Consider the following 22628-nt stretch of genomic DNA (forward strand, 5'->3'; position numbering starts at 1 on the left):
GTAGGCAGCTATTCAAGCTGTGTCTCCTAAGTGGAAAAGAGCAAACAAGGCAGCAGAGAGACCATCTCATCTACACCCTACAGCCAGAGGGGCAGGGGCCACACCGGACCAGGGGGATACCCGCCGGTGTTTCACTTGTAACCAAATGAGGCATCTGAGTTTCACCTGCCCAGAAAAGAAGAAGCATGAGGTGGGAATGTGGCTGGGGGACCAGCATCTGTTTTGTTTGTGGGTGGGTTCCCAAGGCAAAAGCGGAGAGATAACCTACAGAGGGTATCTGTGGGTGACCAGGTGGCAACAGGACTCAGGGATAGTGGAGCTTTGGTTACCTTGGTGCATCCTGAAATGGTAAAGCCGGAGAACATTATACCAGGGAGGTCTGTGTCCATTCAAGGAATTGGGGGAGTTTGCCCCGCAGTGCCTGTGGCACGAGTGTACCTTGATTGGGCTTTGGGAAAAGGTTTGCGGGAGGTGGGGATCTCTGTGGATATCCCTGTTGGTGTTTTGCTGGGTGATGATTTGGACCAGATGCTTTGTCAGTACGCCCCAGAAGACAACACCTGCAACCTGGAAGGGCCGGTAGAGGGCCCTGCACCAACTGAGGTACTGTGCGAAACTTTGGGGGACCCAGAGGGGAGGCTGGGGATGGACACATCGCTAGCTGCATCAGAGCTGGAGGTATCCCACCAAAGGATAAAGGATGATTCCCTTGAACATGACTGCTGGGAGGGGGGCTGAGGGTTAATGCAGCTCTGCCTTTGTGTACACCAGTAATGTATTGTTCTAATGAAGAGGGATGTATTGAAAATGTTTGTGACAATGTTGCTTCTATTGAACCTGGGCGCTGGGAGGGAGAGTCTAGGGTTAATGAAGATTTACCTGAACCTGTACCAGTACTGTATTGTGCCAGTGAACAGGGTTATACTACCATTGATTGTGACAATGTTGCTTCTACTGAGCCTGGTTACTGGGAGGGAGAGCCTAAGGTTAATGCTGATTTACCTGTACCAGTAATGTATTGTGCCAGTGGAAATGGTTATACTGCCATAAATTGTGACAATGCGATACCTGATGCAGTGTGTGGGAATGTGAGAGGGCAGCAGAGCTGGGCAGAGGGCAGACCGAGTGTGTGTACTCTTCTGTGCTAGAACCAGCATTGCATGCCCAAGAGGAAGGTATGGAATGGGCCAGAACTTAGTGAAGGAACTGCTATACCCCAGGAAAAGGTAGGATGTGTGGAGTGGGGTAAAGTGGCCAGTCTGACAGGTCAGGTGCCTGAGTGTGGTGTGCCACATGAGTGGAGTGAGCAGGGGGCAGGAGAAGAGGCTTATTATCTGTTTTCCCCTGAGGCAAAATGCACCCTTAGTGAGGGACGTCAGCTATACAGCTGCAAAGGAGAACAAGTGACAGGTATGTTTCAGACTGTCCCTGAAACCATTTTGCATGTACAAAGAGTGAATAGCATGGCTGATGTAGGGGCAGAGTACCCCCTGCCCTGTTACAGAGAGTAAGACAAGATGGGACCCTGGGTGTGTCTGTGGACCTCCCCTACAGAGATGGCAGATGTGAAGAAGAGGGGGAGGAAGATGTGGCTGCAGTGACTAATGAACCTGCTACTCCTACAGAGAATACTGGGGTAGGTGTGGACAGTGGAGTATCTGGCCTAAGCATAGCAAGAATTTATTTTAGTCCCCTAGTGAGTTACCCTGAGGGGGTGCTAGATCCCTTTATGAGTGAGAGTGTGTGATATCCTGCAAGGAAATACCCTCCACGAGGGAAATTGTGTCAGCTGATGTTAACTGTTATAGTGGGCAAATGAATGCAGAGAGTGTGCAGAAAGGGCAGATCTACTCTTATGAACGAGGAAAGACTAGGATTTAGGTTGACATAGGGGATCAGCGTAGGCTGACCCCCTATTTCCACCATTTTAAAAGGGGAGGTGTCATGATACAATCATGTGGAGTAGTTGATACCTGGATTGGCTACCCGGCAGAGGTGGTATTGTGTTCTTAGCCTGGAAAAGGTTAATGTGAATTGCCTTTTTCTGTGTGTGAACTCTGCTTTCAGAAAAGCTGTAAGCTGAGACCCCCCGCCCTTCCCCCTCCTTAGCCCGTCACAGGTCTGAGGTGAAGTGTTCTTTGTGTAACTGGTAACTGTGTGTAGGAATGCAAAAAGCTCCTCCCCTACAGGGAGCTAAGACTTGTTTGCATTGGCTGTACTTGTTGTAAATTATAACCAAGGTGTTGTCTTTGACAAGACAAAGAAAGTTTGGTTTAAATATGTAACAGAAAGACTTGTGGGTAGAACTGCCCTGGGACTCAAGCCAATAACATCATAAACAGCAGTTCTCCACATATCTAAAGGAATTTGATAATAAGTAAGATATTGTGTTTCTGTTATTTTTATGTCCCCTATTCTTTTTAAAGAATTGTAACTTTGCAATTGTATGTTATTTTGGATGTCTTTATAATTTCGCACTGTGTAACCTGTATTGATATTTTTGTTATTAAACACATAGAAAATTTCATTCTGTCTTTTGGGCTCTAATATCCAAATTCACACTCCTGTTGAGACAAGGTTAAAGGCACGTTACCTTATTGTTAAATTGTGTGAGTTTTTGGGGGTTTCCAAAATGCCCCTTTAATTTAGAAGTTTTTGGGTGGTGGCAGAAATTGTTAATTAGAGCAGTGTGGACAGGATTTGGGGTTTAATGTGGGGTCCCTTTTAAGGTCCTTTTGTAGGGTTGCAAGGTAAAGGGAACCAGAGCTGTGTGCCATTAACCCCTTCATGCCCACACCCCTCTATTGTGATGTTGAAAAGGTTTGATTTGTCACACTTGCGCGCTAACCCGTTACTTTGTAAAGCCTATAGCGCTAAACCTGAAGTGAGTTATGAATATTTTACATTCCAATGTTCTTCACATAGAAGAAAAAACTTCTTTTGTACATAAACTAAAAATCCCTTAAATTATGCAACGTGTTTCTTGGCGGCTACGTGTGCCGTTTCATCAGGCATAATGAAGCACTTCCCCTTCCATTACCTCACAGTTATTAATTTAGAGTGAGACAAAGTAACAACAATTTGCTCACAAGAATGCAATTACACTGAATATTTGGGTGTGGCGTTAACCCCCTTCAGTGTTATTCCATACTATAAAACATCTTTTATGCACAGTAAGGGACTCTAACGGCTAGATTTGGAGTTTTGTCGGTAACGACCCGAAAAACTAACGCCGGCTTTTTTCTGGCCGCACCATAAAAATAACTCTGGTATTGAGAGTCCACATAAAGGCTGCGTTAGGCTCCAAAAAAGGAGCGTAGAGCATTTTTAACGCAGCTTCAACTCTCGATACCAGAGTTGCTTACGGACGCGGCCAGCCTCAAAAACGTGCTCGTGCACGATTCCCCCATAGGAAACAATGGGGCTTTTTGAGCTGAAAAAAAACCAAACACCTGCAAAAAAGCCGCGTTCAGCTCCTAACGCAGCCCCATTGTTTGCTATGCGGTAACCCTTCCTACGTCTGCACTTAACACTCTAACATGTACCCCAAGTCTAAACACCCCTAACCTTACACTTATTAACCCCTAATCTGCCGCCCCCGCTATCGCTGACCCCTGCATATTATTATTAACCCCTAATCTGCCGCTCCGTAAACCGCCGCTACTTACATTATCCTTATGTACCCCTAATCTGCTGCCCTAACATCGCCGACCCCTATATTATATTTATTAACCCCTAATCTGCCCCCCACAACGTCGCCTCCACCTGCCTACACTTATTAACCCCTAATCTGCCGAGCGGACCTGAGCGCTACTATAATAAAGTTATTAACCCCTAATCCGCCTCACTAACCCTATCATAAATAGTATTAACCCCTAATCTGCCCTCCCTAACATCGCCGACACCTAACTTCAAACATTAACCCCTAATCTGCCGACTGGAGCTCACAGCTATTCTAATAAATGTATTAACCCCTAAAGCTAAGTCTAACCCTAACACTAACACCCCCCTAAGTTAAATATAATTTAAATCTAACGAAATTAATTAACTCTTATTAAATAAATTATTCCTATTTAAAGCTAAATACTTACCTGTAAAATAAATCCTAATATAGCTACAATATAAATTATAATTATATTATAGCTATTTTAGGATTTATATTTATTTTACAGGTAACTTTGTATTTATTTTAACCAGGTACAATAGCTATTAAATAGTTAAGAACTATTTAATAGCTAAAATAGTTAAAATAATTACAAAATTACCTGTAAAAGAAATCCTAACCTAAGTTACAATTAAACCTAACACTAGACTATCAATAAATTAATTAAATAAACTACCTACAATTACCTACAATTAACCTAACACTACACTATCAATAAATTAATTAAATACAATTGCTACAAATAAATACAATTAAATAAACTAGCTAAAGTACAAAAAATAAAAAAGAATTAAGTTACAAAAAATAAAAAAATATTTACATACATAAGAAAAATATTACAACAATTTTAAACTAATTACACCTACTCTAAGCCCCCTAATAAAATAACAAAGCCCCCCAAAATAAAAAAAATGCCCTAGCCTATTCTAAATTACTAAAGTTCAAAGCTCTTTTACCTTACCAGCCCTGAACAGGGCCCTTTGCGGGGCATGCCCCAAGAAATACAGCTCTTTTGCCTGTAAAAAAAAAATAGAATACCCAAGCCCCCCAACATTACAACCCACCACCCACATACCCCTAATCTAACCCAAACCCCCCTTAAATAATCCTAACACTAAGCCCCTGAAGATCATCCTACCTTGTCTTCACCTCACCGGGTATCACACCGATCCGTCCAGAAGAGCTCCTCCGATGTCCTGATCCAAGCCCAAGCGGGGCGCTGAAGAGGTCCATGATCCGGCTGAAGTCTTCATCCAAGCGGGGCAGAAGAGGTCTTCCATCCGATTGAAGTCTTCATCCAAGCGGCATCCATCCGGAGCGAAGCAGCAGCATCCTGAAGACCTCCACCGCGGAACATCCATCCTGGCCGATGACTGAACGACAAATGACGGTTCCTTTAAATGACGTCATCCAAGATGGCGTCCCTCGAATTCCGATTGGCTGATAGGATTCTATCAGCCAATCGGAATTAAGGTAGGAATATTCTGATTGGCTGATGGAATCAGCCAATCAGAATCAAGTTCAATCCGATTGGCTGATCCAATCAGCCAATCAGATTGAGCTTGCATTCTATTGGCTGATCGGAACAGCCAATAGAATGCGAGCTCAATCTGATTGGCTGATCGGATCAGCCAATCGGATTGAACTTGATTCTGTTTGGCTGATTCCATCAGCCAATCAGAATATTCCTACCTTAATTCCGATTGGCTGATAGAATCCTATCAGCCAATCGGAATTCGAGGGACGCCATCTTGGATGACGTCATTTAAAGGAACCGTCATTCGTCGGCCAGGATGGATGTTCCGCGGTGGAGGTCTTCAGGATGCTGCCGCTTCGCTCCGGATGGATGCCGCTTGGATGAAGACTTCAATCGGATGGAAGACCTCTTCTGCCCCGCTTGGATGAAGACTTCAGCCGGATTATGGACCTCTTCAGCCCCCCGCTTGGGCTTGGATCAGGACATCGGAGGAGCTCTTCTGGACGGATCGGTGTGATACCCGGTGAGGTGAAGACAAGGTAGGATGATCTTCAGGGGCTTAGTGTTAGGTTTATTTAAGGGGGGTTTGGGTTAGATTAGGGGTATGTGGGTGGTGGGTTGTAATGTTGGGGGGCTTGGGTATTGTATTTTTTTTTTTACAGGCAAAAGAGCTGTATTTCTTGGGGCATGCCCCGCAAAGGGCCCTGTTCAGGGCTGGTAAGGTAAAAGAGCTTTGAACTTTAGTAATTTAGAATAGGGTAGGGCATTTTTTTATTTTGGGGGGCTTTGTTATTTTATTAGGGGGCTTAGATTAGTTGTAATTAGTTTAAAATTGTTGTAATATTTTTCTTATGTTTGTAAATATTTTTTTATTTTTTGTAACTTAGTTCTTTTTTATTTTTTGTACTTTAGCTAGTTTATTTAATTGTATTTATTTGTAGCAATTGTATTTAATTAATTTATTGATAGTGTAGTGTTAGGTTAATTGTAGATAATTGTAGGTAGTTTATTTAATTAATTTATTGATAGTCTAGTGTTAGGTTTAATTGTAACTTAGGTTAGGATTTCTTTTACAGGTAAATTTGTAATTATTTTAACTATTTTAGCTATTAAATAGTTCTTAACTATTTAATAGCTATTGTACCTGGTTAAAATAAATACAAAGTTACCTGTAAAATAAATATAAATCCTAAAATAGCTATAATATAATTAGAATTTATATTGTAGCTATATTAGGGTTTATTTTACAGGTAAGTATTTAGCTTTAAAGTGAAGGTAAAGTGAAAGGCTCTATTCTACATAATTACTGTTATCAAGCAAAATAAATATAACTTTCATTCATCAATTTTTACAAATCTTTAGATTACCTGAGATATCGGATATTATTTTCGTGTATTCGGCTTTCCGAAAATCAACCCGTGCAATTCTTTTTTTTTATAAACAACGATCACGTTGTTGAGCCATCCAATTGATTCTTAGGCCGTTAGGCGGCCGTCAATTTACGTCATCATTACATGGCTCTTGATGCGCATGCGTGACATCTTCTACTTCGCATTTGCCAAGTGCGCGTCCACGTTTTGCGCATGCGCAGTAAAAACTTGAGTTTGTGGGCAGATTTTGTACAGCATAGGAACTCAGACGGCAACTAATTTGAAGCATTTGTAGCGCTCCGATTACCGCAAGCATCTCTTTTTTTATTGGTAAGTCTAAAACAATCAATGATCAATTCAAAGATCAATGTAAAAAAATGATGCGCATGCGCGATTGTTCCATGCTCGATGTGCACGAGCTTAGTAGACACATATAGAGCGGGTGGGACCGCTCTATACGTCACAGAAACCCGGAAATGGAGGATGGGAGGAGAATCAACAGGGAACGGTAATAAAAATATAGTTTGAAAAATACCCAAATAAATAATTATTTTTTTAAAATAAACCTAGCGACTGTTCTTGATTTAGTAAAAGGATCATAAATATGATTGCTGGTTAACAAAACTTTACCTTCACTTTAAATAGGAATAATTTATTTAATAAGAGTTAATTAATTTCGTTAGATTTAAATTATATTTAACTTAGGGGGGTGTTAGTGTTAGGGTTAGACTTAGCTTTAGGGGTTAATACATTTATTAGAATAGCGGTGAGCTCCGGTCGGCAGATTAGGGGTTAATAAGTGTAGGCAGGTGGAGGCAACGTTGAGGGGGGCAGATTAGGGGTTAATAAATATAATACAGGGGTCGGCGGTGTTAGGGCAGCAGATTAGGGGTACATAAGGATAACGTAGGTGGCGGCGCTTTGCGGTCGGCAGATTAGGGGTTAATAAGTGTAGGTAGGTGGAGGCGACGTTGTGGGGGGCAGGTTAGGGGTTAATAAATATAATACAGGGGTCGCCGGTGTTAGGGGCAGCAGATTAGGGGTACATAAGGATAACGTAGGTGGCGGCGCTTTGCGGTCGGCAGATTAGGGGTTAATAAGTGTAGGTAGGTGGAGGCGACGTTGTGGGGGGCAGGTTAGGGGTTAATAAATATAATACAGGGGTCGGCGGTGTTAGGGGCAGCAGATTAGGGGTACATAAGGATAACGTAGGTGGCGGCGCTTTGCGGTCGGCAGATTAGGGGTTAATAAGTGTAGGCAGGTGGAGGTGACGTTGAGGGGGGCAGATTAGGGGTTAATAAATATAATATAGGGGTCGGCGGTGTTAGGGGCAGCAGATTAGGGGTACATAAGGATAACGTAGGTGGCGGTCGGCAGATTAGGGGTTAAAAAAAATTATTTGAGTGTCGGCGATGTGGGGGGACCTCGGTTTAGGGGTACATAGGTAGTTTATGGGTGTTAGTGTACTTTAGAGTACAGTAGTTAAGAGCTTTATAAACCGGAGTTAGCCCAGAAAGCTCTTAACTACTGACTTTTTTCCTGCGGCTGGAGTTTTGTCGTTAGATGTCTAACGCTCACTTCAGAAATGACTCTAAATACCGGAGTTAGAAAGATCCCATTGAAAAGATAGGATACGCAATTGACGTAAGGGGATCTGCGGTATGGAAAAGTCGCGGATGAAAAGTGAGCGTTAGACCCTATTTTGAGTGACTCCAAATACCGGCGGTAGCCTAAAACCAGCGTTAGGAGCCTCTAACGCTGGTTTTCACGGCTAACGCCAAACTCCAAATCTAGGTCTAAGAGAGTCTATTCAGCCATATGAATAGGGTTGCCAGCTATCAGTGAGCATGTTATCTATATGGCACATATGAACTAGCACTGTCTAGCTGTTGTGCAAGATTTAAAAAGCTAATAAAAAGCACTAAGATAAAGGGTGGCCTGCAAGGGCCTAATTACAGGCAAACTTAGAGGTTATAATGTATATTAATATAACAATATTTGTTATGCAAAGCTGGAGAATGGGTTAGTTTAGGGGTTATTATCTATCTTTTTAAACAATAAAAAAATAAAGTAGACTGTCCCTTTAATCAGCTACATACTAGATAGCATAGAATGGAGGACAAACTTATCTAAAACCAGTCCTAAATTGGCCACAGTTAAAGAGACAGTCTGCTCCAGAATTTCTGTTGTTTAAAAAGATAGATAATCCCTTCATTACCCATTCCCCAGTTTTGCATAAACAACACAATTCTATTAATATTCTTTTTAACTCTGTGATTACCTTGTATTGAAGGTTCTGCAGATTGCCCCCTTATTTTGACAGACTTGCATTTTAGACAATCAGTGCTGACTCCTAGGTAAATCCACCGGAGTGAGCACAATCTTATCTATATGGCACGCATAAATAGCACTGTCTAGCTATGAAAAACTATCCAAATGCACTGGGAAAAGAGGCAGCCTTCAAGGGCTTAGAAATTAGCATATTAGCCTACCCAAGTTTAGCTTTCAACAAAGAATACCAAGAGAGCAAAGCAAACTTGATGATTAAATTGGAAAGTTGTTTTCAAAATTACATGTCCTATCTGAATCATGAAACTTTAATTTTGACCAGACTGTCCTTTTTAGGGAGATAAATTAAATATAGTTGCCAGAGTTTTCAAGTAGTTTTGCTAAATCATTAGTATAGTGACAGTTTTAAATGCTTTATGTTCTATTTCGGTTTTTAAAACCCAGTACAATTAAATACAATAGATCTGCATAATCAACAAATGCAAAAAAGACAATGCAAAAACACTTGTAATTTTAAACACGCACTAGTTTGTTTTTATAAAAAAATATTTTCATATCCCTGTCTCCCTTTATCATGTGACAGTCATAAGCCAATCACAGATTCATATACATTTATATTGTAAACTCTTACACATGCTCAGTAGTAGCTGTTGCCTCAGAAAGTACTCACATAAATAGACTGCATGATTTGATTAAATAAGTTAATTGGAAACTATGCATACATAAAAATGATCTAGAATAATTCCCTGATATATTTTTTGTTACTCAGAATATGAATAGAGGGCTTTAACAGTACAAAATGCAGGTACACAAATTTTGAGGTACCAGCATTAAAATGTGTTCTACATTATGTGTCTTACATGCAAAGTAATGTTAATGCAAATAAATCACATTTTATTTTATAAAAGGTAAACAAATATATCTATTTGCCTTGGTGACCTTTATTTAGATGTCAAAAAAAAGGATTTATTACCACACAATATTTTGTATTCTTTTAACAAAAGCATAATTGACTTTCTGGCTAATAGTCCTTTCAAATGATTTATGTATATATAAAATAACATTTTTGCATCTCAGAATATGTTCACTAAATTGCTGACCTTCATAAACTTTTTAATATTTTTTTTTTAGATAGTTCAACATAAACAATGAAGTTACCTTAAAACCAAACATTTTTTTCATACAAAACAAAGTGAAGGTGAGAAGAATAAGCTTTAAATGTGATACCTGTGAAAATATTTATTAGCTCATATAGTACAAAGCAGAAGGTAAATGGACAATAAAACAGCTTGAGATTTTTATATATAATGTTTAGTTATACATAATGAAACAACTTTGTAATATACTTTCATTATTTATTTTGCTCCCTTTTCATGTAATTTTGCCTACGTAGATGTCTGGAACACTACATGGCAGGAAATTGTGCTGCCACCTATTGCTCTTACAGATGGATAACATTCTTGCAGAACTCTTTTCGCCGCTGCCCAGGGGAGAGAAAATGACCTAACAATAAGAAACTGCAAAGTTCTTAACGTGATCAGTGAAGAGACGAGATAAAGCTCGGCTCTGATTATTACTGTTTTGATTACTATTATCCTTATTTAGCTATTATTAAACGTTGTACTATTTGAAAGGGTTGGGTAAGGGAGGAGGGAGGTACGGGAGGAGAAAGAGAGAGGAAAAAGGAAAAGAGGGATCTACCATGGACTATTGCAGCAAAAAGACCAACCCCTAGGACGCAGATTGAAACTTTCTTTTTGCTTTGAGAGAAAAGACTCTGGGCGTACCTGCAGAGAGACTGTATGTAAGAACATCACTTGCAGCAAAGTAGACCCAGTATTGCAATGTAAACATTCAATTGTAACATGTTTTTGATTTTCCATGTTCTGTGACCTATGGGAGTGATATCTCCACATGGTAACCCTTGTTTGATAAATAAAAGTTTTAAAAAAAAAAAAAACATTCTTGCAGAACTGCTGCCCAACTCTGTGCAGCATAACTCTGGAGTCTCAGAAGGCACAGGTTGCCATGGACATCCACTGTAAAAGTTTATCTAATGGACACAAAATGCCCACCATCTGCTGTTCCAACGCAACAACACTAGGTACTTTTTTATGCAGCACAACCTTTTATTTAACATAGAGGACTTAAAAACACTTGCACTTCAAACAAACGTGTTTCCCGCTACACTTGCATTTGAGACTGATGCACAAGTTAGTTTAAGTTTGTGCAGTAGAAAAAGTTCCTAGTGTTGTCTTGCGTTGGAACCAGTAGCGGACCTTTTCAACAGCGGGCCCTGGTGCAAAATTTTTTTGGTGGCCCCCAAAAGTAACTTTGTAAAAAGCAAAAGTAATAAAATGCATTCTGCTCTGTTTAATGATTTTAAGGATAGATAGATAGATAGATAGATAGATAGATAGGTGGTCCTGCTATTTGCACTAATAAAAGTCTTCCCTGCATTAAGATTGTAAACATTCTGCATACACCTATGTATAGATTGGCTGTTATGGGCACCCTCCAGCTCTTGGGCCCGGGTGCTACTGCACCGCTGCACCAATGGTAGTTCCGCCCCTAGTTGGAACAGCAAATTGTGGCCATTTCTTTTTTGGCATTTAGTATCATGGAAACCATACATACAACTCATAACATCTGAACTGATCCCTGATATTCCAGTTTCATAGAAAACTATAAGTAGGCTACACCATCAGAACTACATAATCTCCAGAAACCCAATATTGAACTGCAGCTGCCGACTTTTTACATCAAAACATCAATTGTAACCATTGGGTTTTTTCCGAGCCCCTAATTGCTCTGCATGTAAGAGTTTGTGATTGACTTCTCACATTCAGACACAGTTTACCAGTATTAGACATATTTAGAGATGCTTAGCAGCAGGTGCTTTAAAGGGATGTTAAACCACTTGCTACAACTACAGTGATACTCTTACTAGCCACCATGCTATTGGTTTTCTGCCTGTACCAGCAGATCTGTATGGAGCAATTCTCTTATTGTAACCCCTTACAAGTGGTTGTTAGTGAAGCTCTGAATCTTCTGCCACCATCTTGGAACTTAAGTATTCTCACACCATTTGACCAAAGAAGTGCACATTTATAGATGTGTGAGGTTTTGTCGTTTGTTTTTTGACAAACCATGTAATGCACTTGAGTTTAGCATGCACAACAAAAAGCAAGAGCTGTACATTATTGAAATGGCTGCATTGCTCTATGTTATTCCTGAGGTCTTTTTTATAATTCTTATATAACTTAAAAAAACCTGTGAAAACGCATAGCTTTAGTTCTGTGTTGTGCAAGATAGACTAAGGTGCATGGCAGAGCTTTCAAAAAGCCAGCAACATCACTGATCTATAAATTTGCACTGTTTCTGTCACTAAGAGTAACAATGCATGTGCTCCAAGATGGTGGCGCCTAGTATGAAGATGCAGAGCCTCACCAACTAGCACCTTTATGGCCAGATTACAAGTAAAATGGTATTTCTCTTGTAAGATGTATCCAGTCCACGGATCATCCATTACTTGTGGGATATTCTCATTCCCAACAGGAAGTTGCAAGAGGAAACCCACAGCAGAGCTGCAATATAGCTCCTTCCCTAACTGTCATAGCCAGTCATTCTCTTGCAACTCTCAACAAGCAAGGACGTTGTAGGAGAGAGTGGTTAAATATAGCTAGTTTATTTTCTTCAATCAAAAGTTTGTTATTTTTAAATAGCACCGGAGTTGTGCTATTTTATCTCAGGCAGTAAATAGAAGAAGAATCTGCCTGAGGTTTCTATGATCTTAGCAGGTTGTAACTAAGATCCTTTGCTGTTCTCACATATGTCTGAGGGGATTACACAGATGAGGTAAAACTTCAGCGAGAGAATGGCGTGCAGTTTATTCTGCTATCAGGTATGTGCAGTTATAATTTTTTCTAGAGATGCAAAACACTAGAAAATGCTGTTGATACCGGATTAATGTAAGTTAAGCCTGAATACAGTGATTTAATAACGACTGGTATCATGCTTACTCCCAGGGGTAATACCCTTATGATATTTACAATATAAAACGTTTGCTGGCATGTTTAATCGTTTTTATATATGCTTTGGTGATAAAACTTTATTGGGGCCTAGTTTTTTCCACATGGCTGGCTTACATTTTGCCTAGAAACAGTTTCCTGAGGCTTTCCACTGTGTTACTATGAGTGGGAGGGGCCTATTTTAACGTTTTTTTGTGCAGTTAAAATTACATCCAGATTCCCTCAAAGGCCCTCTGAATGCTATAGGACATCTCTAAAGGGCCCAAAGGCTTTCCAAAGTCGTTTATTGGGGAAGGTAGGGCTACAGCTTGCTGTGGCAGTTGGTTGTGACTGTTAAAAAACGTCTATTTCGTTTTTTTGATCCGTTTTTTGAACTAAGGGGTTAATCATCCATTTGCAAGTGGGTGCAATGCTCTGCTAGTCTATTACATACACTGTAAAAATTTCGTTTGATTTACTGCATTTTTTCACTGTTTTTCAAATTCTGACAAAATTTGTTTCTCTTAAAGGCACAGTACCGTTTTTTATATTTGCTTGTTAACTTGATTTAAAGTGTTTTCCAAGCTTGCTAGTCTCATTGCTAGTCTGTATAAACATGTCTGACATAGAAGAAACTCCTTGTTCATTATGTTTAAAAGCCATGGTGGAACCCCCTCTTAGAATGTGTACCAAATGTACTGATTTCATTTTAGGCAATAAAGATCATTTTCTGTCTTTTAAATTTTTTTATCACAGAGGAATCTGACGAGGGGGAAGTTATGCCGACTAACTTTCCCCACGTGTCAGACCCTTTGACTCCCGCTTACGGGACTCAAGCTCAAATGGCGCCAAGTACATCTAGGGCGCCCATAGCGTTTACTTTACAAGACATGGCGGCAGTCATGGATAATACACTGTCAGCGGTATTAGCCAGACTACCTGAACTTAGAGGTAAGCGAGATAGCTATGGGGTGAGACAAAATGCAGAGCATACTGACGCTTTAAGAACCATGTCTGATACTGCCTCACAATATGCAGAAGCTGAGGAAAGAGAGCTTCAGTCAGTGGGTGATGTTAATGACTCAGGAAGATACCTGATTCTAATATTTCTACATTTAAATTTAAGCTTGTACACCTCCGCGTGTTGCTTAGGGAGGTTTTAGCTGCTCTGAATGACTGTGATTCCATTGCAGTGCCAGAGAAATTGTGTAGACTGGATAAATACTTGCAGTGCCGGTGTGTACTGATGTTTTTCCAAATACCTAAAAGGTTTACAAAAATTATTAATAAGGAATGGGATAGACCAGGTGTGCCGTTCTCTTCCCCTCCTATTTTTAGAAAAATATTTCCAATAGACGCCACCACACGGGACTTATGGCAGACAGTCCCTAAGGTGGAGGGAGCAGTTTCTACTCTAGCAAAGCGTACTACTATCCCTGTCGAGGACAGTTGTGCTTTTTTAGATCCAATGGATAAAAAATTAGAAGGTTACCTTAAGAAAATATTTATTCAACAAGGCTTTATCCTACAGCCCCTTGCATGCATTGCCCCTGTCACTGCTGCTGCGGCGTACTGGTTTGAGTCTCTGGAAGAGGCTTTACAGGTAGCGATTCCATTGGATGACATACTTGGCAAACTTAGAGCACTTAAGCTAGCCAATTCTTTTATTTCTGATGCCATTGTTCATTTGACTAAACTAGCGGCTAAGAATTCTGGTTTTGCTATACAGGCGCGCAGAGCGCTATGGCTTAAATCATGGTCAGCCGACGTGACTTCTAAGCTACTTAACACTCCCTTCAAGGGGCAGACCCTCTTCGGGCCTGGTTTGAAGGAGATTATTGCTGATATCACTGGAGGAAAAGGTCATGCCCTTCCTCAGGACAGGTCCAAATCTAAGGCCAAACAGTCTAATTTTCGTGCCTTTCAAAACTTCAAGGCAGGTGCGGCATCAACTTCCTCTAATAATAAACAAGAGGGAACTTTTGCTCAATCTAAGAAGGTCTCGAGACCAAACCAGACCTGGAAAAAAGGTAAGCAGGTCAAAAAAGCCTGCTGCTGCCTCTAAGACAGCATGAAGGAACGGCCCCCTATCCGGTAACGGATCTAGTAGGGGGCAGACTTTCACTCTTCGCCCAGGCGTGGGCAAGAGATGTTCAGGATCCCTGGGCATTGGAAATTATATCCCAGGGATATCTTCTGGGCTTCAAAGCTTCCCCCCCAAAAGGGAGATTTCACCTTTCACAATTATCTGCACACCAGATAAAGAGAGAGGCATTCTTACACTGTGTACGAGACCTCCTAGTTATGGGAGTGAACAGGAACAGGGTTTTTACTCAAATCTGTTTGTGGTTCTCAAAAAAGAGGGAACCTTCAGACCAATTTTGGATCTAAAGATCTTAAACAAATTCCTCAAAGTTCCGTCGTTCAAGATGGAAACTATTCGTACAATCCTACCACTGATCCAGGAGGGTCAATATATGACTACAGTGGATCTAAAGGATGCTTATCTTCACATTCCAATACACAAAGATCATCATCGGTTTCTCAGGTTTGCCTTTCAAGACAGGCATTACCAGTTGTAGCTCTTCCCTTTGGATTAGCTACGGCCCCAAGAATCTTTACAAAGGTTCTAGGGTCGCTTATGGCGGTCCTAAGGCCGCGGGGCATAGCAGTAGCCCCTTATTTAGACGACATCCTGATACAGGCGTCAAACTTCCAAATTGCCAAGTCTCATACGGACGTAGTACTGGCATTTCTGAGGTTGCATGGGTGGAAAGTGAACGAGGAAAAGAGTTCTCTATCCCAACTCACAAGAGTTTCCTTTCTAGGGACTCTGATAGATTCTATAGAAATGAAAATTCACCTGACGGAGTCCAGGTTATCAAAGCTTCTAAATTCCTGCCGGGTTCTTCATTCTATTCCGCGCCCTTCGGTGGCTCAGTGTATGGAAGTAATCGGCTTAATGGTAGCGGCAATGGACATAGTGCCGTTTGCACGCTTACATCTCAGACCGCTGCAACTATGCATGCTCAGTCAGTGGAGCGGGGATTACACAGATTTGTCCCCTCAACTGAATCTGGACCAAGAGACCAGGGATTCTTTTCCCTGGTAGCTATCTCGGGTCCATCTGTCCAAAGGTATGACCTTTCGCAGGCCAGATTGGACAATTGTAACAACAAATGCCAGCCTTCTAGGTTGGGGTGCAGTCTGGAACTCCCTGAAGGCTCAGGGATCGTGGACTCAGGAGGAGTCTCTTCTTCCAATAAATATTCTGGAACTAAGAGCGATATTCAAGGCTCTACAGGCTTGGCCTCAGTTAGCAACTCTGAGGTACATCAGATTTCAGTCGGACAACATCACGACTGTAACTTACATCAACCATCAAGGGGGAACAAGAAGTTCCCTAGAGATGTTAGAAGTTTCAAAAATAATTCGCTGGGCAGAGATTCACTCTTGCCACTTATCAGCTATCCATATCCCAGGTGTAGAGCACTGGGAGGCGGATTTTCTAAGTCGTCAGACTTTTCATCCGGGAGAGTGGGAACTCCATCCGGAGGTATTTGCACAACTGATTCATCGTTGGGGCAAACCAGAACTGGATCTCATGGCGTCTCGCCAGAACGCCAAGCTTCCGTGTTACGGATCCAGGTCCAGGGATCCCAAGGCAACACTGATAGATGCTCTAGCAGCGCCCTGGTCTTTCAACCTGGCTTATGTGTTTCCACCGTTTCCTCTGCTCTCTCGACTGATTGCCAAGATCAAGCAGGAGAGAGCATCGGTGATTCTGATAGCACCTGCGTGGCCTCGCAGGGCCTGGTATGCAGATCTAGTGGACATGTCATCCTTTCCACCATGGTCTCTGCTTCTGAGACAGGACCTTCTACTTCAGGGTCCTTCCAACCATCCAAATCTAATTTCTCTGCGGCTGACTGCCTAGAGATTGAACGCTTGATTTTATCAAAGCGTGGCTTCTCCGAGTCAGTTATTGATACCTTAATACGGGCACGAAAGCCTGTCACCAGGAAAATTTACCATAAGGTATGGCATAGATATCTTTATTGGTGTGAATCCAAGGGTTACTCATGGAGTAAGGTCAGGATTCCTAGGATACTATCTTTTCTCCAAGAAGGTTTGGAAAAAGGATTGTCAGCTAGTTAAGCGTCTTGCAGATGTTCCAGACGTTCAGGCATTTTGTCAGGCTTTAGTTAGAATCAAGCCTGTGTTTAAACCGGTTGCTCCACCATGGAGCTTAAACTTGGTTCTTAAGGTTCTTCAAGAAGTTCCGTTTGAACCTCTTCATTCCATAGATATCAAACTTTTATCTTGGAAAGTCCTTTTTTGGTAGCTATTTCCTCGGCTCGTAGAGTCTCCGAGTTATCTGCCTTACAATGTGATTCTCCTTATCTGATTTTTCATACGGATAAGGTAGTCCTGCGTACCAAATCTGGGTTTTTACCTAAGGTGGTATCTAACAAGAATATCAATCAAGAGATTGTTGTTCCATCCTTGTGTTTCACAATCTGGACGTGGTCCGTGCTTTAAAGTTTTTACTTACAAGCTACTAAAGCTTTTCGTCAAACATCTGCTTGGTTTGTTGTCTTCTCTGGACAGAGGAGAGATCAAAAGGCTTCGGCAACCTCTCCTTTTTGGCTAAGAAGCTTAATCCGCTTAGTCTATGAGACTGCTGGACAGCAGCCTCCTGAAAGGATTACAGCTCATTCCACTAGAGCTGTGGCTTCCACTTGGGCCTTTAAAAATGAGGCTTCTTTTGAACAGATTTGCAAGGCGGCGACTTGGTCTTCGCTTCATACTTTTTCAAAATTTTGCAAATTTGATACTTTTGCTTCTTCGGAGGCTATATTTGGGAGAAAGGTTTTACAGGCAGTGTTTCCTTCCATTTAAGTTCCTGCCTTGTCCCTCCCTTCATCCGTGTACTTTAGCTTTGGTATTGGTATCCCACAAGTAATGGATGATCCGTGGACTGGATACACCTTACAAGAGAAAACACAATTTATGCTTACCTGATAAATTTATTTCTCTTGTGGTGTATCCAGTCCACGGCCCGCCCTGTCTTTTTAAGGCAGGTAATTTTTAAATTTAAACTACAGTAACCACTGCACCCTATGGTTCCTCCTTTCTCGGCTTGTTTTTGGTCGAATGACTGGCTATGACAGTTAGGGGAGGAGCTATATTGCAGCTCTGCTGTGGGTTTCCTCTTGCAACTTCCTGTTGGGAATGAGAATATCCCACAAGTAATGGAGGATCCGTGGATCCGTGCTTGGTTACAATGAGAAAACTAGTTTGAAGAAAGCTGCAGGCACAGGACTAAAAACAACAGCTTAGCAAGTAAAGTTGTGTTAATCAGTTTTATGTCCCTTTAAAGGGATAGTAAACACCAAAAATGTTATTGTTTAAAAAGATAGATAATCCCTTTATTTACCATTCCCCAGTTTTGCGTAACCAACACTGTTATAGAAATACACTTTTTACCTTGGTGATTACCTTGTATCTAAGCTTCTGCAGACTGCCTCATTATCTCAGATCTTTTGACAGACTTGCATTTCAGGCAATTAGTTCTGACTCTTAAATAACTCCACGTGCGTGAGCACAATGTCATCTATATGAAACACATGAACCAACGCCCTCTAGCTGTGAAAAAAGTCAAATGAATTCAGATAAGAGGCAGCCTTCAAGGGCTTAGAAATTAGCACATTAGCCTACCTAGATTTAGCTTTAACTAAGAATACCAAGATAATAAATCAAATTTGATGATAAAAGTAAATTAGAAAGTTGTTTAAAATGACATGCCCTATCTGAATCATGAAAGTTTAATTTGGACTTTACTATCCCTTTAAGTTCCCTTTCTTTATCACTGTTCTTTCTAAAATCTTTTATAATTATTTGTATTTGTCATTTCCTTTGGTTTATGCTGACAGCATGTCACCAAATTGTTTGAATATATTCTCATTTGTCTATATAGCATGTTGTGCTGTATAAATCACAGGAAATCTCAAACATCTGGTTTGCCATAACAGGTTTAGATAAGACAATGTGTTGCTATTTCGCCTGTTTAATAATCTGTGCATTTTTTAAGAAGAGAAAAATCAGAACATGTATTTGAATTGGTTAAACATCTGTAAGTGGGCGTTAAAAACTTGTAATTATATGTTGCTCTCCATTACAAACAACCTCACAAATATAACACTTTTTTGTAAGATTGTTATGCTGTACACCACATTAAAATTAATAGTATTTCAAAAGGGGTAGCATTTGTTGTAGGACAATACAGGACCATACATTAAAGTCTACAGCAAATAGATTATATAAGGTAAAACAATGTGGTATCCAGCAAAAAGAAATGGTAAGCAGAGTTTGGGTACAATTATTTTTATTTCAGCAAAAAAGACCCAACGTTTTCTTTAATGATTTGGATAGACCATTCAATTTTAAGCAACTTTCCAATTTACTTCTATTATCAGATGTGCTTCGTTCTCTTGCTATCCTTTGCTGAAGGATCATCATTGCACTACTGGCAGCTAGCTGAACACATCTAGTTAGCCAATCACAATAGACAAATGTGTGCAGGCACCAATCAACAGCTGTCACGCCGCGCTGTTGCTAGGGGCGCTGCGTCCTCTCCATGCTCGTTGCCTAGGGCTGTGTCGGCTCAGGAGGCGTGCGGCGCTGACGTCATCGCCGCACGCTCCTGATGCCGGCTGGTCCCTTGGCGCCATTCACAGGTATGTAAGCGGGCAGTGAACGATCTGTCACTGCCCAAGTATAGGTACTACTTTCTTGTGCTCCTGGGAGTGACTGATCGTTTACTGGTTAACCCCAAATTTGCTGGACTGATACCTTGTTGCCTGAACCCTGCCTGTCTCACTACGCTAACTGGTTAACCCCTTATCTGCTGGACTGATACCTTGTTGCCTGAACCCTGCCTGTCTCACTATGCTAACTGGTTAACCCCTAATCTGCTGGACTGATACCTTGATGCCTGAACCCTGCCTGTCTCACTACGCCAACTGGTTAACCCCTAACCTGCTGGACTGATACCTTGTTGCCTGAACCCTGTCTGTCTCACTACGCTAACTGGTTAACCCCTAATATGCTGGACTGATACCTTGTTGCCTGAACCCTGCCTGTCTCACTACGCTTACTGGTTAACCCCTAATACTGGACTGGTTCTCTGTTGCCATATTCTGTCTGCATAATTTGTCTTGTGCTGTCTAGTCTGTGGTGAGTGCCGCTCTCCTCATTTTCCTGATATTCTCTACTCTGGGATATTCCCTATCTTTCCGGCTCGACGCCGGGATAACAAGACTACTGGCCGAGTCCGGTCTGATAGAGGAGTATCCCACAAGCCTTGCAGTAGCTAGCTTCTACTAGTGTAGGATATGTGCGTATTCTTTTTTAACAAGGGATACCAAGAGAACAAAGAACATTTGAAAATGGAAGTAAAATTAAAAGTGTCTTTTAATCACATGCTGTATCTGAATCACGCAAGTTTCAGTTTGACTTTCCTATCCCTTTAATCCTCCTGGGGCAAAACAGTTGTTACATTTCAACAATGCATTATCAATATACAGACTTGCACATACAGGTATAACAATTGGGTTATCTGTTTGTTTTGAGGTTAGCAAGTACCTAATATATCAGTTATCTGAGCATTAAATGTTATGTAAATGATGTGTTAAAATGTTTTATGTTTTCTTTTCCTCAGGTACATGCAGCATTGGATGGGCATATTATTGCACGGGAGGGGGAGCTGCTGCGGCAATGCTTATCTGCACATGGTTGTCATGTTTTTCTGGCAAGAAACAAAAGCAATACCCTTACTGAAATTCACAGAACACAAAAGAGAGATCCATTTTTAATGGAAGACCTACAAAAAATGAACTAGAATTCTCTTTCTGCAAGGGCTTTAGCACTTACAAGCATGAAAGTTGACTTTGTATAAGTTGAAGACGCCATTTTGAAAGTCTAAGCTGTTTCTTTATAGACAAAGCAAATTCTAATGGACAGAATATTTAAGTATCTTCTGTCAAATGTCGCTTGTCTGCTCCAGGAGATATAAAATGTGTTGAAGAGGATAGATAATGTGGGTTATGTTGGAAGGGAGTGCATATTTTCACTTTTTACTCTTTAGTAAAAGCACACCACACACGTAGCACAAAGGCCTGACTTTTAATTCAGCCTTTGTTTAATTTACAGTATTATTTTTCCAAGTAATCATGTAACATATTAGTTGGACCAATATGCACCTGTAATACTATTTTCTGTTTTTATATGTTTATATATGTATATGCTTCTGTAAAAACATATACTTGACTATAAGATTTCTTTTAATGAATTCATGTATTTTTAGCTTTGGAATTCATAACAATTTGTAAAAAGTTTCTACTCACATAAAATGCAATAACCTGGAAGATTATCCTTCAATAAAATTGCTATAGAAATATTTCATTTATTCATATAAAACACTTATATTCAACATAGGTTTTGTGGTTTAGTTTACTTGTTGCATTCATTACAATGTCTGTTTTTTTTGTAAACCATAAAACTGTAATATCCTATGTTTGTATTTTGAAAATAAAAATTTGAAAAAATCTTTTGCTTGTCTCGGGTGTATCTTTATTTGTGTTTTACTTTATTATAGTTTGTATTTTTTCCTTCAGATTTTATTTTTAAGCATTATTTCCAGATGTATATTTATATAGGTGTATTGTTTTACTTTTTCAGATGTTGTAGGCATTGTCTATCAAACAATAATGTGTAGAAATACACAAAAAAAAATTATGGGATAAAAAATAAAATAAAAACATCACATCATTTTATATTTTTATTATTAGGTATCACATTATAAAATACAAAATAGGTTCTTGTACAAACATGATAGATAATGGTATCCCAGAAGGGGAAACAAAAAGGCGCGCCAGACAAAATTGTAAAAAGTTCTGATATGCTCAAGACAGGTATATGCCAATATGGTTTATAAACTAATATATCGTAGTAGACTTTTAGACTTAGCCTTGAAAGTTTGTAATCCTAGGCAACAATTGTAACTGGTGTTAGAGGTCAGGGCTGCTCCTCTTGATCCCGGAGTGTCGGGTAAACTGTTTAAAAGACAAAGACAAGAAGAGGGCGCCTCATAGTGTAATTCGGCTTTGCAGGTGGAAGTATGATGTTAAAAATTACGCTTACCAGAATGAATGGTACTGTACTATGACCAGTGCAAATCCGCCTGCTAGCACTTAACAGTGGCTAGTACACTGGGAACGGTTCACCTCGTTGTGACTGCCTCTCGGTTCCACTGCTGCACGGCTGTTGGAAATGTCAGCTGGCTTTCTGTGTCAATATGATACTGGAATAAAGAACTAAGACAACTTCCAATATTTTAAAATAAAAAGTAGAACGCTTTATTCTGTGACGCGTTTCTCAAACACAGGACTGGTTGTTTCCTCAGACAATAAAAAGCGAATAAAAAGTGTTACAATTGGTAACAATATATACACAGTGTGTTTGATAAAAAACGGAAGTTGTCACTTATGTTCAAACCAATGAATGGTCAACAAACAATTCAAACTTGCAAGCCAAAATGTAATAACAGCTGATTCAAATAAAATCCCTAAGTGGTTGTTGAAGAGCAAAATAGCGATTCTGTCAGATAATTATAATTTGTAAAATTCGCACATGCTAGCAAACATTTGTTTGAAAGTTATGTTAATATCTGAAGGTATGATACGTTTGGCACAAATGTTTGCTAGCATGTGCGAATTTTACAAATTATAATTATCTGACAGAATCGCTATTATGCT

At 40.3% G+C, this 22628-nt stretch overlaps 1 protein-coding gene across 1 annotated transcript in view; it reads left to right on the forward strand.

Annotated features, from left to right (window-relative positions):
* LHFPL6 (LHFPL tetraspan subfamily member 6) overlaps positions 1 to 21421 on the forward strand; it is a 322772-nt gene extending 301351 nt beyond the window's left edge. Inside the window, exon 4 of the mRNA XM_053708404.1 lies at positions 20534 to 21421. Within this exon, the coding sequence (XP_053564379.1) occupies positions 20534 to 20652 (119 nt within the window). The 3' untranslated portion in view covers positions 20653 to 21421. The remainder of the gene's footprint in view (positions 1 to 20533) is intronic.
* Positions 21422 to 22628: the final 1207 nt, after the last annotated feature.

The sequence above is a fragment of the Bombina bombina genome, chromosome 3 (genome assembly GCF_027579735.1).
Source record: "Bombina bombina isolate aBomBom1 chromosome 3, aBomBom1.pri, whole genome shotgun sequence".
Classification (NCBI taxonomy): Eukaryota; Metazoa; Chordata; class Amphibia; order Anura; family Bombinatoridae; genus Bombina; species Bombina bombina.